The sequence below is a fragment of the Eschrichtius robustus genome, chromosome 6, assembly GCF_028021215.1.
Source record: "Eschrichtius robustus isolate mEscRob2 chromosome 6, mEscRob2.pri, whole genome shotgun sequence".
Lineage (NCBI taxonomy): Eukaryota > Metazoa > Chordata > Mammalia > Artiodactyla > Eschrichtiidae > Eschrichtius > Eschrichtius robustus.
The window spans coordinates 31,838,168-31,856,683 of NC_090829.1; the positions used below are offsets into that span (position 1 = coordinate 31,838,168).

The window sequence follows — 18,516 nt, forward strand, 5'->3', positions numbered from 1 at the left end:
ATGGGCGGACCACCAGATCACACCCCGATCACCCAAACAGCACAGGCTCCTAACATCTAAATAGAAGGGGTCAGGGGCAGCAAGGCAGTTTGAAAAACAAGGCTGATGGCTTGGGACTGGTCTTGAAGCAGCATTTCTCTAAACAATCACCCTTTTTACCTCTACTGGGCCTGTTGGAAGGGGAGAGGTTGAGGAAAATTGAGACAGGTTAAGCTCTCTTCTCCCCAGCCTCTCCCTGGCCAGTTGTTCAGGTTTCCATAGGTAAATGGTTGGGACAACATCCACTGTAATGGCAGGCTAGTGTATCCCTCCCAGCTGGGGCACCCTGACGCTGCTGCCAGCGTGGACCCCTCCTCCCTCCACCAGAGCTGAGACGGGCAGACCTCCCCATCTCACCTCTCTCCCTGCAAACGGGCCTCCAGAGAGGAGAGGAATTGCCCCAGGGCTGTGTGATGTGTGAGTCACCAGCCAAAGTGATCAACCTTGAATGCTTGTAAAGTGACGTGAGGGCAGCGGCTCTGAAGGAGTAGATGGGACCTCCAGAGCGAAAGACTTGTAAACTGTAAAGTGAGCGCAGAGGGAAGGCACCCTCCTCCTCCTCCGCCGCCCCCCGCCCCCCCCCACCCCCCCCCCCCCCGCCCCGTCTGTGCCGCGTTCGGTTCTGAAGCCTCCGCCTGCTCCGCGGCCACGGCCAGCTCTGCCCCAAAGGACCCAGCTTCACAGCTTCTTGCCGTTCTTACCCACAGCGTAATAAGCACGGACGCTCTGGGGGCTGAGGGTGTGTGCGGACGCCGGCAAAGGAGCCCCCAACCGTGGTGTTGGCGTTTGCCGCCCTGCAGCCAGCAGGCGGCCCCGAGTCCCAGCGAGAGTGTGAGACAGTGGCTGCCACCTGGGGCGGGAGGTCGGACACAGTGCGATGACTGTCACCCCGGGGCCTCTGATCCCCGCAGAGGGCGCCACAGAGAACGCCCTGGCCGTATCCCTCTTGGAAGGCTTACTCTCAGGCCATGGGTCCCAAACGTTTCATCAGAGAGAAGATAAGGGGACAGCTTACGTGCTGTCCTCTGAGGGCCCAGGTTGCATCTTCTTGTATTTGTGTGTTGCACCCAGTTTGCAGGGATCAGCGGTCCTCCTCTCCTTCCCATCAGCAAGATCGTTAGTTTGCCTATTAGGCTGTCACTGAAGGTTCAGCGGCTGCTCTGAGTTTTCTCTGTTTACAGAACAGAGAACTACCAGGGAGGTGTTTTCTAAAGAAGAAAGCTTCGTGTTGGAAGTTTTTCAAAACTCTGAGAAGAGAGAGAGGGATGCAATGGGACTCTGGGGACTTCCAGGATCTCAGGCCAATTACCCTTGGCGGTGAAGGTCCTGTGCTTTCCTGCCCACTCCTAGAGGAGCAGACGGGACCCCGAGATGCTCCTGTGTTTAACTGTTTCATGAAGACCTCCAGAACTAGGCTCCACTAGCCCGTTACTGAAATAAGCATCCTCTTCATCACTAGACTGACTTGTAGCCTTCTAGAAATTCTCCAGATATATTTCCTGCATGAAGGTAGAGAGACTAACATCTGGAAACAAAGGGAGTGTCCTGATGTCAGCCTGTGGGCTGCAGGTCACCATCAGAGCAAGTTATTTCTCAGGTATACAGACAGTTGTTCTTTTCTGGTAAATTGTTCCAAAAGAGAAAAAAGTATTTTTTAAAACGAGCACTTTCAAAACCTCTTGTATGGCGGCTGGGTACCGAGCAGCTGTGGTGAGGGGCCTGGCGGTGTGTTCTCTGTCATTCTCTGCCTCTTCCTGAGCGCTTTCTCGAGGGCGGCAGGTGGACGATAGAGGAACGGTCAGTTCCAGGCTCACTTGTGGCCTTTGGTCAGCGGCAGATCAATTTCATGGGTAATTCAGGAAAAAAAATTGACTTGAGTCATGCTTTTGTGACAGACCAAAACCCAAGATGACAGTGATATTGCTGTAATCCCAGAATGTAATATAATTTCATAATTGGGAATTAGTGCTTGAAAACACTAAAAAGTTAAAAGCAACAGCCCCAGTGAGTCATTTTGCATCAAGTTTACTAGGAAGAATCATTTTTCACGATTCCTCAGTGGTCCCAGCAATTACGTCTGTTGAAAGTACTGTGTTTCTTCTTTTTTCCTGTTAGAGGTTTATACATTTTGACGAACAGGCATGGATAGTAAGACTGTGCTTTAAATGACTTTAAAAAAGTGCATTGATATACTTTATCAATGCTCATTTAATGCATTATCATTTTAGGAAAATGATTCCAGCTCTGTTATCTGGTACCTGTGGCAACAAACGTGTAGATACATCAGAAATAGTATTTATTTGTATTAAAATATATTCCCCATGCCTTCCAATTCCTCCCTGATGGAGCAGGCATTTTGCACTCTGGTGTGGATATGGAGTAACAATTTGTCCATTCTAGTCAACTGTCTTGACTACCCAGGCGAAGCAATTTCCCACCAGGTTAAACAACCTTCCAAAGCCTTCTTTCTGTTCCCCTTACTTCCTGGCTTGTATCCTTAGTACATAGTTTGTAAACGTTATCACAGAGGGTTTGGTACTTTAATTCGTGCATCTAAAAGGTTGGACAAAATTAACCATGTTTGCCCTTCAGTACATTAGATCTGCAGCTACATTAGTTGTCTCTGTGTCTTTAGATTTTGCAAAAGGGAACTGAAATCCAGCAAATCGTATTAGAAGCCCATTCAAAAAGTGAACAAAAAAGCAAATGAAAACCACCCAGAATGAAGTGGTGTATTTTTCACTTTGCGTTTTGTAGGCATAAGTCCCTTCTTTATAATTTGCAATTTTTTCTGAGAGGTGGTGGATTTTCACTTCAGAGGCAAACAATATCATGACAAGACAGCCGCAGGAGCCTGCAAGAGAAAGAACAAACAGCATGTTGGGACAAATATTTCCTGATTGTAAGGGACAGGGAAGAGGCTTTATGTGCAGACTAAAGAAAGCCTTTTCCCATCATCCTCATTTGCATTCTTCTGCAAAAATATATTTCAAATTTGTAATCACGAGCCTGGTTCTCCAACCGATGGCTGGTAGTGCCTGGGTTATGGCTCTGCGTGAGAAGACTTTTGGGGTGGTGTGGGTAGAATCAAGCCGATCTTACAAAGACTGGGAGACGTTCCACTTTGCGTGAGGAGAAGGCTGAATTTCTGGGTACCTTAAAAGCACAGTGGTGGAATCAGGCTATAAAGCAGCCACTGCTATGGTGTGGCTTCAAAAGAACAATTTCTCTGTACTTCACAGGTCATGCAGAAGAAATGGCAGTCATCCAGCCCCCTTGTGAAAGGGCTGAGGGTTTCCTTCAGAAGGCTTACGTGGCTCCTCCCCCTCCTCGGGCTCCCACCTGGCCACAGCTGCCCAGACGTGTCCCTGAGCAAAGGCAGCCATGGATAAGGTGTCGAGGTGGAGAGTATCTGTTCTCCTTGTTTGTAATAGAACTCAGGATTTTTACCTGGGCACGTGGCTGACTTGAATGAGGGCTACATTGGTTGAGGGGGGCTGGGATGTAGGGGCCAGAAAGTTTCCTTGAAGTTTGCGGTATTAGGGGCCTGCACTTTCTTTCCCCTGTCCTCCTTCCTGTAGCTGAAATATGGATGCAATGGCTGGAGCACCAGCAGACGTTTTAGACAAGGTGGCCTTAGAAATGGAAGCCATATATTATGGAAAAACAGGAAAGGAGGAATTTTGGATATCAGACACCGGGAGCCACCAGTGTCTTCAATGGACTTTAACCTCTAGATTTTTGTGTGAGAGAATAATAAACATGTATTTTTTTAAACCCATTATTATTTAATTTATTTATTTATTTATTTATTCTTGGCTGTGTTGGGTCTCCGTTGCTGCGCGCAGGCTTTCTCTAGTTGCGGCAAGCAGGAGCTACCCTTCGTTGTGGTGCGCAGGCTTCTCATTGTGATGGCTTCTCTTGTTGCGGAGCACAGGCTCCAGGCGCGCGGGCTTCAGTAGTTGTGGCACGTGGGCTCAGTAGTTGTGGCTTGCGGGCTCTAGACCTCAGGCTCAGTAGTTGTGGCATGCGGGCTTAGTTGCTCTGCGGCATGTGGGATCTTCCTGGGCCAGGGCTCGAACCCGTGTCCCTTGCATTGGCAGGCAGATTCTTAACCACTGAGCCACCAGGGAAGCCCTATCATTATTATTATTATTATTATTATTATTTTCCCCTTACTTATCACTCATCGGTAGCCTAATCTAATCTTAAGTGGTGTGGCTGTGGCCTGGATGAGATCTCTGCAGGACAGGAGCACGTCATATTGAGTGGTGCCTGGAAACTCTAATAGGCCCTCTCCCGTGAGGATGGAGAATGAGAGCCCCCCAGATGGATGGATGGCACAGGGGGCAGAAGCAGGTGGCAAGAGGGGCAGAGTCAGGGGCACCGAGGTGAGCCAGGGCTCCCAGGGCTCCCACAGCTACATCTGCATCCTGGGCCACCACAGTGGGGCGCTAGTTAACAGGAAACTCGCTGAGATGGTTTTCAGACTTTGGTCAAACCAATTTGGGTTCAAACCCTGATTCCGCCAGTAGCTATATGAAAGTAGTCAATTTTAACCTCCATGTCTCCACTTCCTTGTCTATAAAATGTGGACAGTTAAGATGATTCAAGATTAACACTTGGTATTAGAATCGGCACATAGAAGTGCTCACTAATTGGTAGCTGTTCCTCTGGTTTTTATGTATTTTTTCATCTTGCAAGTCTTTACCATCGTCCCTTACTTCGTTCCTCCACATGCTCTCCCATTAGGTTTATGACTCCTTGAGGAGGGGTAAGTGCTTTTGCCTTCAATTACAGTTAACTCAAATGCCCTGGGAGCACCAACATAGTCACTTAAGTTCCCATTCATTAATTCACTCATTCATTTATTCCATTAGACTTATTATGGGCCAAGCATGGGAATAGTGGTGGAGATCTCAACATTAAAGAAAATGCAGATGGTTTCTGCTCTAACAGAGAGTATAATCAGGCAGGGAACTCAGATAAAACAGTTATAAACCAATCGCAGTGGGTGTCATAGTAAGGGAGGTGCAGGTGGCTATTACTGAGAAGGTGGGCAGCACCCTAGAAGGTCCTTTGGAAGTAGCTGTAGGAAAAGTTAGCAAAGGGAGGTTGGGCTGTGTGGGGAGAACGCTCCAGACATGAGGTGCTACCATGCAAATGATGTTCCCATTCCTTTTCCAAAGACTGGGTTTGGGTTGGTAAGATGGGGGTGGGGTTGGGTTGGGGGTGAGGAGGAAAGGTGAAATTCCATTTCTTCTGTGAGAATTTCACCTGGGACCGGCTCCCGCCAGCTTGAGCCTCACCATCATACATCCCCAAGTAATTAAGTGATATAATTTTCTTGAAACTTCACTTCCCACCAGCCTTGGAGAATATTCCTTTGTAAAAATTGTCAGCCTATTTTTGTATTCTGAGCTTAAAACCAGAGCTCTCCCCTGGCAATACTGTATTATTCCTTTATTGTTAGATCCAACAAAGAGGCTGCGATGCTGTTTTCTCTTTATCTTTTATTTGAAAATTGTGGAGAAAATGCCATTGCTTTTACCATAAGAACCTTCTTTGTGTGAGGAGATGGTGAATTTCAGACAGAAGCGAAACACTGTATTTCCCTGGTGCTTGAAAGGAAAATTCAAGCTCGGTTTCCTTTTTCAAGTTGTTAAATATTTTAAAGGTACTGCTTTGTTAAGGAGAAAGCATCACACTGAGACTGCATTTCAAATTCTTAAAGTAAAAGTTGCTTGGGTATCTAAGACCAATAGCCCTTTGCTGGAGCTAATACTTCAAGCATGCAAGCTCCCCAAACATGATGTAGTCGTTAAGCGGATGGTCTGAGATTCTGCTCTGGAGTCTGGGGTTGTCCATGGGGTCGACTTGGTCATTTCAGAGTCAGAGCATGGAAACCCAGCCTGAGTCTCTGCCAACCCCTCAGCGACGCTAGGACACACGGAGGGAAACAACTCAGTGTGAATTTAGGATATTTTTGCCTCTCTCTGTCTCTGGCTCTAAAGGAAATGTGGGACCACCAATACCTATTTATGGCTTATGGACCAAAAGACACCCAGGAAGAGTTTCTGTTTGTAGCCTGGCCGCTGGGGACATGAAGAGAGGTGTGTAAGGGATGTGAGTGGTGGTGGGAACAGGGCTCAGCACGGTTTCCCATCTGGCCCTTAGATTCCAGCAAGGGGGCTCCTGCTATGGGTCCCACATTTAGAGGGTCCTGCTTTCTCTCCTGTTGACACCCCTCCCCATGGGGTGAGGAATGCTTGATGTCAGTGGGATGGGGCCATCTGGAGTCCCTGACCACATGCCAGATGGTACCCCTGGGACCCAGGAATTTCCTCCGCAAACAGCCCTGAGCATATTTCCTGGGCTGGCACGAGCATACTTCCTGGGCTGGCACGAGCATCTTCCCTGGGTCCATTTACACAGGGGTGGATTTTGTGGCTTCTGCTGTACAGGCCTGAGGGTGGCCAAGGAATAGCTGTTTGGGGGGCATGGTCAGAGCTCAGATATGCGGTGGAGTGTTCACACACATATGCTCGAGGCCCTTTACAGTGTGGATGGAACCAGCCACGGGAAGAGAGACGAATAGACAGGGCTCGGCCCTCCTCTCATCACCACATCAGGTGCAGAATTCCCAGGGCTCAAGAAGTCTAAATTTGAATCTGGCCTCCAGGTCCTTATAGAGAGACGTGTGTCAAGGGCGAAGGATAAACATGTTTCACTGAATAGTTTATTAGCTTATAACTTTTAAATGTTGAGACACGTGGTGTGTGGGCTTTCATTCGTGCTCTTGCCCAAGGGTTAGGATCAGGCCTGCCCGCTTCCTCCCCGTTACCCTTGTCCCCCAAGAGCCCAAACTCAGCTGGGGCCATTTGGACAGATTTCCCCCTTGTCCGTCTATCTGACCAACACTGCTCCAGCTCACAAGAAAGGTTAAAGTACACCAAATTTAGGAAAACCCGACAAGCCTTGCTCAAGCCAGAATTTGGAATATAACCAGGCGTACGAGGTTTTGCTCCGGCTGTCTTACTCAAAGACGAGCCATTTTCCTTTCATGTGTTTGATTTCCCCACCATCTGGCTGGTACCGTAGTGGGGTTTGTTGTTGTTTTTTTTCCTTCTCCTTTTAATGACTTTGATTACTGAGTTAATTTCTGACTGAATAGGATAGCTGAGTTATAGGGCTGTCACACCATGAATTACCAGTCAATTAACAAACATGTGTCATGTACTAGACACTACACACTCAGGGCTCTCCTCTGGCAGCTGAGACTACAGAATCGGTCACCTCTCTCCTCCAGTCCCTTACAATATAGGGAATGAAGGTCACAGCCAACAAGAAAGCTGCTGCTTTATCCCTCGGTGACCCCTGAGAGTGACTATACTTTATGGGTGGGAATATCCTGCCAGGGTCCATGGGAGTCCAGGGTACCATGGGTTTCCGTAGAAATGTGTCCTCAAAGGTGAAAAAAAAACCTCTGAAACTTTCTCCTATTATCACTAAGATTGCATTTCGGAAATAGTAAATTAGAATTTCTATTCCATTTAAAGTAGTGGCCAGGATTTCCAGAAAGCTAACATGTCATCTTTAAACTCTCTTAGAGATGTTGAGGGGAAGCAGGATTTGCCACTCCCAAATATACCACTTCAACAGATTGATTATTTTGAATTAAAGTTACTTAAGAAACAACTAGTGCAAGAAGGACACTCTGACCTTCCTCCGTCTCCCTGAAATCAGGAAATAAATTTCCCACGTGAAGCGTACCCTCCCTGCACCTGGAGGGTAGAAGGCATCCTTATCACCAGAGATAGGGAATTCAGGGCCGAGATGGCTGTATAAAAAAAACCTTGCTACTTCTTCACTAATTTACTACCCCAAGCCCAAACTACTTTGGTCAATTTTTCACAAATTTATTGTTTCTTTGTCTGAAAGGTATAAACGCGGCCTGCTTGGGTCAGTTCTTTGAGTCTCATATTTTATGAGCTCCTGTACGTATGAAACTAAATTTGTTCTTCTCCTGTTAACCTGTCTTATGTCAACTTAATTATGAGGCAGCCAAAGAACCTGGAAGGGAAGAGTGAAAACTTCTTCTCCCCTACAATGACAACTGTCAGAGGCATCCCATTTCCTCTACAGAATGATAAGTTGAAAATGTCCTTCTTTAAGGAGTCTTGAGAGATGATACGTGGGGTTGAAAAAGCCACAACTTTTCAGGTGTAAGCGCTAATTTTCTGTGAAATTATGTAATCTCACTAGGAAGTCAGTTATTATTGGTGAGGTCTCCAGCAATGGTTTCTTCCCCAATGGAAGCTGTTCCAGTTCCAAACTGTTTTAGAGACCAGTGGCTACCATCTAGACTAGTAAAGTAAGCTAATACCTAAGAGTAGATTTTGAGGTCATAATGGAGAGCGATTTGGTCATGTATTTCCAAAGAGCAGGTGTGGAGGAAGTTATAACACCAGTTGCGTTCAGCTTTTCCCCCTCTTCTGTGATACAATGTCTTCTGTAATGGAGAGTTGAAGAGCCCATATCTAACTTAAGTTTTACAAATGTCATGTTAGTGAGAAGAGTGATTCATGCAAAGATCTTTTTCTCATTTGAATTGATTTTCAGAAAAGGAGATTGTCATTTGTTACTAGAAAATACGTAGAGCTGCTTCTGTTTTATTCATTTCCCAACAACTACTTCCTGGATGCTGACTGAGCTATTCTGGGCACTGGGGATACAGCACTGAATAAAGCAGACAAAAATCCCTGTCTTCATGGAGCTCTCAGTGGTAGAGAGAGTGGAGAGAGAGGCTATAACAAAATAAGTAATTCCATTCTGTAGTTTATCAGAGTGTGATGTGTACTAAGGAGAATAAAATAAAGCAGGGAAGAGGGATGGCCTGGGGAGGCCTCAGAGAGAAGATGACACTTTAGTGCCTCTTGAAGAAGTCAGGGGGTGAGAAGGTAGGTATTTGAGGGGAAGAGCATTTCAAGCTGAGGGAACAGCGAGTGCAAAGGGAACCAGGGGATCTGAGCAGAGAGAAGAAGAGAACCAGGCAGAGGGGAGTAAGCGGTGAGGTATGTGTGCGGGTTTCTAGGGTGGGCACAGCAAGTGCTGCTTTGGCGGTCGTAGCAAGGACTTGGGTTGTGACTCTAAATGAAACAGAGGGGAGACACTTGTGCATGTTCTGAACAGGACAGGAGTCTCTTTGCAGTTGTGACGGGACAAGATTGAACATCTCCTTGCACCAGATCATGCACGGCCGGGCCCTGTGCAAAGTGAGCTAAACAGTCCTTCTGTTGCGTCCTTGCCGTGAATGAGCTGAATGCAATCCCATCACTACGGTTCTGCCCCTTCAGATGCTGCCCTGTATCTCAAAACAAAATTCCTTGTCCGTTGACCGTCACGGGCTGGCTAATATTACTTCTCTTCCTTCTGTGGCCTCCTTCCAAAGCTTATGCTGAGAAACTAGTCTTTTTGGTGCTGACTTTTCCTGCCACCGATCCTCTCCCTCCTCAGGCTCTGTGGCTTTAATGCCCAGGTGTCCCTGGGTCTTTCTCAGACTCTGAGCAAGAGCTCCTCCATAAGGACTGAAGCGGAACTAAGCTCCAGATGGTGTTTCACTAACAGTTGCAGAATAATATGCCCTAGACTTATTACAGAGGCCAGGATATTATTAATACTGAAACTGATATATAACGTAAGCATCCTTCTATTTCTGTACTGCTATTTGTTTTCCTGTCTTCATGTTTTACATATGACTGAGCTTATTTATGTTCCATGCCACGGCTGTAATTTTCGTAATTAATTATGTCCATATTAGGAGTATCCCCTTTTTAAAGAAAGGCAGTAATTTTCTTTGTTTGCCTTGCTTGGTGTAACTCAAACATGATGCTACATGTAAGAGAAGGTGTAATAAATACACTTCGCAATAAGTCCACATTTCCGTGGTTTTCATCACCTCTAAAAGGCCTGAACCAATACATTTCATAGCATCCTCAGGGGATATTCACTGAACTGTCTAGGATGTTCCACTAAGGATCCATGGCAAGTCTTCCACGTAACCTGCTCTCTTACATGCATATGTGGGTTAGACTCTCTATCATCAATTGGGAACCTTCTCGAATGGAATGTATAAAAGGCATATATCACGGCTTCCCTGGTGGCACAGTGGTTAAGAATCCGCCTGTCAATGCAGGGGACACGGGTTCGAGCCCTGGTCCGGGAAGATCCCACATACCGGGGAGCAACTAAGCCTGTGAGCCACAACTACTGAGCCTGCGCTCTAGAGCCCTCAAGCCACAACTACTGAGCCCGTGTGCCACAACTACTGAAGCCTGCACGCCTAGAGCCGGTGATCTGCAACAAGAGAAGCCACTGCAATGAGAAGCACGTGCATCGCAACGAAGAGTAGCCCTCGCTCACCACAACTAGAGAAAGCCCGTGCACAGCAACAAAGACCCAACACAGCCAGCCAAAAATAAAAATAAAATAAATAAATTTATTTTTTAAAAAGGCATATATCAGTGCTCCAGTGTGAAACTATGGGTCTAGTTGCTGCTATACTCAGCTCCTTCTATTTGGGCTCCTGGTCTCTCTCTACCTCCTTATTTTGAGTGCCTCTCTCTCTCCTACTGTGTTATAAACCTTGAGGAAAGTGTTTTTCACCGTTTTCCCCATTCTGTCTTCCCCTGCCACCCTTCCTTGACTCTCGCAGGTGGCCTCCCTTCCACATACTTCATTGTTGATCTGTACTCTTTTTTTTAAAAAACTTTTAATTGGAGTAGAGTTGATTTACAATGTCGTGTTAGTGTCTGGTGTACAGCAAAATGATTCAGTTATTTATAGATATATATATATATATATATATGTATGTATGTATGTATGTATATATATTCTTTTTCATATTCTTTTCCATTATGGTTTATTACAGGATACTGACCATGGTTCCCCGTGCTCTACAGTAGGCCTTGCTGTTTATCTGTTTTATATCTAGTTGTCAGTATCTGCTAATCCCAGACTCCTAACTTATCCCTCCCCCACCCCCTTCCCCCTTTCGTCACCATAAGTTTGTTTTCCATTGTTGGCCTGTACTCTTGAAACGTCCCCCTCTTGTAGCCTCTGGGACACCACGTCTCCTGATTTTCCTTCTTCCTCTCCAGACACACCCAGTCAGTGTCCTTTGCTGCCTCCTTCTCAGCCCCAAAATTAACTGATGGCGTTATTCAGGGATTGGTCCTAGGCCAGTTTTTCTCTATCTACATTCTCTTCCTAGATGATCTCATCCATTTTCATTGCTTTGAATGATATCTATATCCTGACAACTCTTAAATTTACGTTTTTTGTCTAGACCTCTTCTCTGAGCTCCAGACTCATATATCTGACTGTCTACTTGACATGTCCTCTTGAACATCTCATAGGATCTCAAACGTGACATGCCCTAAATGGAACACTTGATTTCTAATGCTAAGCTCCTCTCCCCACTTCTTTTTTGCCCTAAACTCTAAGCCTGTTCCTCCCCTGTCTTATTCAGCTTGATTAATGCCACCACTGTCTACTAATTGCTTAAGCTACCTACAAAACATTTCGGATCTACTTTCAGAATGTTTTTAGAATACATTCATCTCTCTCCATTTCCAATGCAATAGCCTAGTCTTTCACCAGACAGTTCTTAAAAGGGAAATCAGTTGGACTTCCCTGATGGTTCAGTGGTTAAGAATCCGCCTGCCAATGCAGGGGACACGGGTTTGAGCCCTGGTCTGGGAAGATCCCACATGCCAGGGAGCAACGAAGCCCATGCGCCACAACTACTGAGCCCGCGCTCTAGAGCCCGAGAGCTACAACTACTGAGCCCACATGCCACAACTACTGAAGTCCACGCACCTAGAGCCCGTGCTCCACAACAAGAGAAGCCACAGCAATGAGAAGCCCGTGCACCGCAACGAAGAGTAGACCCCGCTCGCCGCAACTAGAGAAAGCCCATGCACAGCAACGAAGACCCAATGCAGCCAAAAATAAAATAAATAAATTTATAAAAAATTAAAAGGTAAATCAGCTATCAGACAGCTTCTTAAGGACTTTCAAAAGTGTCTCATTGCAATTAGAATCCATTCTGAAAGACTTACCGTGGCTTTTGAGGTCTGACATTAACTGACGTCAACTGATCTCTCTAATTTTTTTTTTTTGCCCATTTTCCCCTCGCTGCCTGTTCTCTAGCCACATGGACCTCCTTTCAGTGCCTGCAACAAGCTGGACTCTTTCCCTAGCATCCTCATGTGTGTTTTTTCCTCTCCTTGGGAAGTTCTCTGAGGATCCTTAGCTCTTTTGTATCTTTAGAACTCAGCTACCTGGAGTAGCCTTTGCCAACCACTGTATCAAGACCCGATCCTCCCTTCCCTTCATTCTCTATCATGACAGCCTGTTCATCACCCTTATTGTGATCTTTAATTCCCTATGTAAACTTCTGTTGACTCTCCCACTAGATTTTAGGCTCCACGTAGGCAGGACTGTGTGCCTGATGGGTTGTGGTAACATCGGTACCTCTCATAATGGCTGCTACGTGGTGGCACTCAATCAGTGTTTGTTGAATAAATGAAGTGAGTGCACCTGTATCAGTGGTTCTTGACACTGGTCGCACATTAGAATTACCTACGAAACCTTAAAAAAAAAAAAAAAAAAAGACTAGTGCCCAGGCTCCACCCCCAGAGACTCCAATATGTGATGTGGGACCCAGCATCAGTATTTTTGGAACTTACTGCTGGTGATTCTAATGCACGGTCTGGGAAGAGAATCACTGTCCAAGATGAACCATGGGAGATCATTAAGATATTACTAAAATCCTAACTCAGGGAAAGACTTCTCAGGCCTGGGTTATGATTGACAAGATGAGAAAGAACAAATTAACTGACTTGGGTAGGTTTCATGGAACAGTGACAGTGGGAAGAAAAGTTACACGAAGAAGGCTGAGGAATGTGAGCCAGACTGAAGGCCATGAGAAGTGGAAGGCACTTTTCTGGTCCAGGAGGGCAACAGGATATGGGGCCACAAGGACAAGCAGGCTGTGGTGACTGAAACGGTTGCTGACCTCATCCAGAGGCTGGCACCCTTTCCTTTTCTCCCCCTGAGGTCTGGCTTGCAGGGCATCAGGGAACACAAGGAGATGCCCACAGCATTGTTACTCTAGGCAGCGTGCAAGGCCCCAGACAGACAAGCAGGAAGAGCTCTTTTCCCTTCTCTTCCCCCCAAGGAGGATGCCAAGCCTGGGGGTCCCATCCAGCAGGGAGGTAGACAGCTGAAGAAAGAGCCCTGGCGTGACATCAGCACAAGGAAAGGTGGCATCTTGGGGAACCCAGGGTTGAGTAGGAGGAGAAGAAGAAAAGGGAGGAAGGAGTTTTTCTCTGCTGGCTATGAGGGAGGCCGCCGGGGTAGAGAAACAGGGGAGGAAACTCAACAGAAGAGAGCTGCCCCAGGGGAAGGAGGTCTCTAGAGAAGTGTGACTCCCACAGGCATTAAGGGACCCCCCCCCCCAATACAGGCTCTGGCCTCTGAGTGTGTGATTCATTGGCTCACATTTCGAGTGTTTGTGATAAGGGCTGTGAATCCCCATCTTTCCACGAGTGGGGTTTAAAGCTGGGGTCTCTGTGAATATTACAACTTTAGATAAACTTTTCCAAGCCTCCAGGGGCTTACGGGTACTATATGTAGATCAAAGGGAATGAAGTAGTTAGTCTGTGATTCAAGAGTGACTTGTTACCTCTAGAGGTCACAAACTGTCAGTCCATCTGACCTTCAAACATGTTTCGTTGTCAGGCACAGTTTTTAAAAAATTGTTGAAAATTCTGGTTTTTAAAAATAAGAATTTTTTAAAAATTGTTGAAAATTCTGGTTTTTTAAAATAAGAATTTTATCTGTTTTAAAAAAAACAGATAATCTGGAAACACTAGGCCTTTATCCTCCGTAAGACGCAGATCTGGAGCTGGCTCCTTCTTTCCTTTCTCCCTCTCTCTTCCTTCCCTCATCCACAAACCTTTATTGAGCACCTGCTTTTGCAACAAGTTCAAGGATAAATACAATACAGTGTAAGCCCAGGGCCTGTGTTCCCGCATACATTTCGGTGCTCAGGTTTGCTTTGCGTTAGACTTGGCCGAAAGCCGAGATAAGATCTGGGACTTGGATTAAAGTCTGCATTCTCTGAGTCATCCTGCTTTTCAAATACCATTAGTTTGGTCGTCCGTTAGAACTGTCAAATAATTTGTCTTCCAAATGGGCTGTTCTCAGTTTCATTCAGAAGCCGGAGTGTGAGATGGCTGTGCCACTTAATAAGCTGTTGTGTCTTGGCATCGAACCAGCTCTTCTTTTCTGTGCTTTGTGATGCTGGGTGCAGGCTCCCCCCCAACTCTGGTTCTGCCTTGTCACCTGCCCCAGTTCCACCAATAGGGAGGATACCAGGGCAGGGGAGGAAGGTCTGGCTGGCCTTGCCACGGGGTAGCACTTCTCTGGGCCTCCACTGAGGAGTTCCCAAGCCCTTCCACATTCCCAGAGCTGCCTGCTGGTGTCATATGATGGTGCCATCTCAACGTACAGTGCCACCTCCTCAGAGGTCTGAGACCCAGTGCCCCAAGGCCTCTCCTCAAGCCTCTAGGTTCTGGTAACACTAAACGCTTCCCTGGGTTCTCTAGCCCTAGGGCTGGCCACTGCTTTGTGACATTGCCATCTCTGAGTTACCTCAGCGTCTCCTTTTTTTTCGGTCCTCCAACATCTATTTAATCAACTCCCTATAGCCCTGGTTCTCAAACCTGAACTCGCATCAGAATCACCTGGAGGGCTTGGTAAAACACAGATGGCTGGGCCCTACTCGAGGGTTTCTGATGCAGGAGGTCTGGGGTGAAGCTGGAGAATTTGCTTTTCTATCAAGATCCCAGGTGATGCAGGTGCCACTGGTCTGGGGACTCCCCTTGAAGAACCACTGCTGAACATTGTATTCCCTCTGTTAAAATAGTGTGTGTCCTGTTGTCTAGCTGGTCCCTGGTTGATTCAAGGGCCTTCACTAAAACGGCACACCACCCAGATGCTCCAGTTTGGTTTGCTGTTGTGGGTGGGGTGAAGTAATCCCAATACCCACTTCTAAGCTGACCTTCCCTTGAGATTGAACCACTGTCTCTGCCTGTCTGTGTGCACCCTGTACTTGGGTTCTTGCTCCTCTGCCCTGATCGCAAAGCTCTTGGCCTTCCTTTACATTACTCTGTCCCATCTCTCTGGATCTTGTCCCACCGCCTCTGCAGGTCTACTCTGCTAATTCCATCCCATTCGCATTCGGATTCCTCTAACCTGTGCTGTTTAAGTGACCGGCTTAACATCTCCTTCTGGGCTTGCTTTCGCAAGTCAGTGAATATGTATTGAATCGTTTACTGTGTGCAGAGGCCCATGCTGGATGCTTTCGCTAGAGATCCAAAGATGAGAAAGACTTAGACACTGCCGTCGTAGGGTAATCATTTCTGCACGATTGAAACTGTATTATTTGCTTGTGAAAAATATGGAGAAAATATTAGCAGAACCCCCGCTAGAGAGAGAACTATTTTGGTTGGGTAAATAATTTGAAGAGCAAGATGTAGATGGCATAAGACCCCAAGAGGTTGAGACAGGCTGAGACCTGGGGCCCTTTTACCAGAGTGCTTGCACCTGGACAAATGTCTCCTCGAGCGAAAGAATACAAAGAAACTACAAGGGACTAAAAATCACTGCACGCATGTGCACGTGGGGCAAATTATGAACAGTAAGATACAAAAAGGCCAAAGCGCAACTGCCACTTCTGAGTTGCGGGGAGCAAAAGCGGGGTACCGCGCAGGATCCCTGCACACAGCACCACCAAAGGGGTGAGCAGACCACCTGTCACCCCTCCAGCCTGACCCACCGATCTGCTCCCACCCTCACCCCATTTAAGGAACCGGCTCCCCCCACCTCAGCGAGCAAGCTAGGGCACCTGTTACTTGATCTTACTCCCTTGTGCTTCAGCACAAGTCCCAGTAAAGCCTTGCCTGAATTCCGCATTTTATTAATTTCTATTGATTAAGGAGCCCAAGAACCCAGGTTGGTAACAAAGGGTGCTCAAGTGATCATGAATAGAGGCTCATATACTGCTTTCTAAGACGAGGGAGCACCCGTTAACTACAAGGCTTTGTTTGCTGGAGAGGGAGCTGTGCGAGTTTGTGGCTGGAGTTGAACTGTGCAGGGAGAAGGGAGTGGTGTCAAGAGAGGGAAGGGGCCTGGTGGCCTGGGGGCTGGGGGCTGGCAGCCAAAGGGCAGCTGCAGAGAAGGAAAGAGTCTGATATTGATCTTCAATACACTGTTTGCTGGTGTGAGTTGTATTCTCTCTCATCTCTCCATGAAATCACTAATACAATTACTTGCTTCCTGGGGATATGACAAAGCATTGAGTCTTTTTTGCAAGTTTGGAGTGGGGTGAAATCAGAGACCTCCCACTGAAGGATGGTGCATATGAGTTATGTAGACACTTTTGATTTTCTCATCTCTTTCTCTTTCTTGTAAATATATCCTAAGCACCCTGTGGCACTGACTGGGTTTCATACTGTTTCCCATCAGCCCTAGTTATTGAGTAGGACGTGTTTATTAATGAACTAATTTGGGGGTTTAGAGTTTTCTCCTTGCCCAGATACACCTACTTAGGCTACACAAAGACCCTATAGGCCTGAATATGGCAACTCATGTGTGGGTGGAACACCGGCTCTTTACTCTTTTTTGATGGCTTTTATTTATTCTTCTGATTATGAATAAATAAATGCACATTCCTGAATGTTTGGAAATAGTAAAAAGTATGAGAAAAAATGAAAATCACCCATAATTTTACTGCTCAGAGATAACTACTACCAACAGAATACACTCTCTTTCTCTCTCTATATATATGTGTGTATATATATATATATACACACATATATATATATATTTATGTATATATATGGAGGCTATATATATGGAGAGTCTATATACAATATATGTATATATTCTCTATATTTATATATAAAATCAAATTAGGTTCATGTTTATAAAATCTTTTTTTTAATAGTAATCTTTTATTTATTTATTTATTTTTATATTTATTTTTGGCTGTGTTGGGTCTTCGTTTCTGTGCGAGGGCTTTCTCTAGTTGGGGCAAGCAGGGGCCACTCTTCATCGCGGTGCGCGGGCCTCTCACTATCGCGGCCTCTCTTGTTGCGGAGCACAGGCTCCAGACGTGCAGGCTCAGTAATTGTGGCTCACGGGCCCAGTTGCTCCGCGGCATGTGGGATCTTCCCAGACCAGGGCTCGAACCCACGTCCCCTGCATTAGCAGGCAGATTCTCAACCACTGCACCACCAGGGAAGCCCTATAAAATCTTATATATGGCTTTTTTCACTTAACTTTTTGATACAAGCATCTGTCCTTTTGATTACATCTTCTTCAAAAATATAATTCAATGCCATCTAGTCAAATAGATCACCATAATGAATTTATTGAGTTCCCTATTGCTGAATAATTATAGTTATCTCCACTTTTTGCTCTCATAGATAGTGCCAGAGTGAACATCCACATATATGTACTGTCACTTTACATTTGGGTAGCTCTGTCTTTTGCGCATTGAAAAGCCCATTTGTCTTCAGAGATAGAATTCTGTACTCACCCGAAATGAAGCTCAAGAGATACAACCCCAGTGGACCATGCAGAGTTTCAAAGGGCTTGCTGAAAGCATTGTACATGAAGAAGGCTGTCCCCACCAGGGTTAAAACGATAAGGATCGTGGAGAAAAGAATGACATTGACGTGGATACTCACTGGGATGGCTTTGAGCAAATCTGGGAAAACTGAAGATAAAACAAAGATTAGAAGAAATTTCATCAGCGGTCATCTGCAAGTGTAATTTAAAAAAATTAAATCCCTCTTTTTTTTAACTTCAAAAACCACTAAAATCCTTCCGATGAATACATTCTCACTTACTAATTTACAAGGGATTTACAAAAAGGTTTAAACATGGGATTATTTTATAGAATTCACCAGTAAAAACTAGCAAAGGGGGAGATTTGAGGGAATTTTTTTTTTTTGCCCTCGGTCATATGTAATTACTTAAATAAACAAGTGCTGGCTTTATAACCAAAATCTATACATTTTGATGACCAAACTTTTAATGACATTTCTCATTAGTCTTTAAAAAAAAAAGTCTGTCTTAACTTGTAATGACATTTTCAGAACTGGGGAAGTTCAAACATCAGGAGGTTTCTATATTTCCTTTGCTACAAAAACAAAAATTTTTCTTGTCCACACCAAGATCAAAGAATGGGGTATTATCAGTCAACTTCAATATTTTGATGTAGCACAAGCTGTGGGAAAATAATTTCTGGTGATACAAGAAATATTTTCCATTTAGAAAACATGCCAAATCTATTTCTAGATTTTGTGTTCAGGGCAAGTTTTTCTTGTTTGCAGAGGAAAT

The 18,516-nt window shown here is 45.6% G+C and overlaps 1 protein-coding gene across 2 annotated transcripts in view; it reads right to left on the reverse strand.

Moving 5' to 3' along the window:
* Positions 1-2,627: 2,627 nt before the first annotated feature.
* The window catches only part of CLRN1 (clarin 1), a 38,424-nt gene continuing 22,535 nt past the window's right edge, over positions 2,628-18,516 (reverse strand). The window contains exons 2-5 of one of the 2 annotated variants that reach the window (XM_068547360.1): positions 17,711-17,890; positions 16,315-16,338; positions 15,214-15,231; positions 2,628-2,893 (exon numbers count right to left, since the gene is read on the reverse strand). In XM_068547360.1, the coding sequence (XP_068403461.1) occupies positions 2,628-2,893; positions 15,214-15,231; positions 16,315-16,338; positions 17,711-17,890 (488 nt within the window). The remainder of the gene's footprint in view (positions 2,894-15,213; positions 15,232-16,314; positions 16,339-17,710; positions 17,891-18,516) is intronic. The other variant, XM_068547361.1, reaches the window with a different exon arrangement.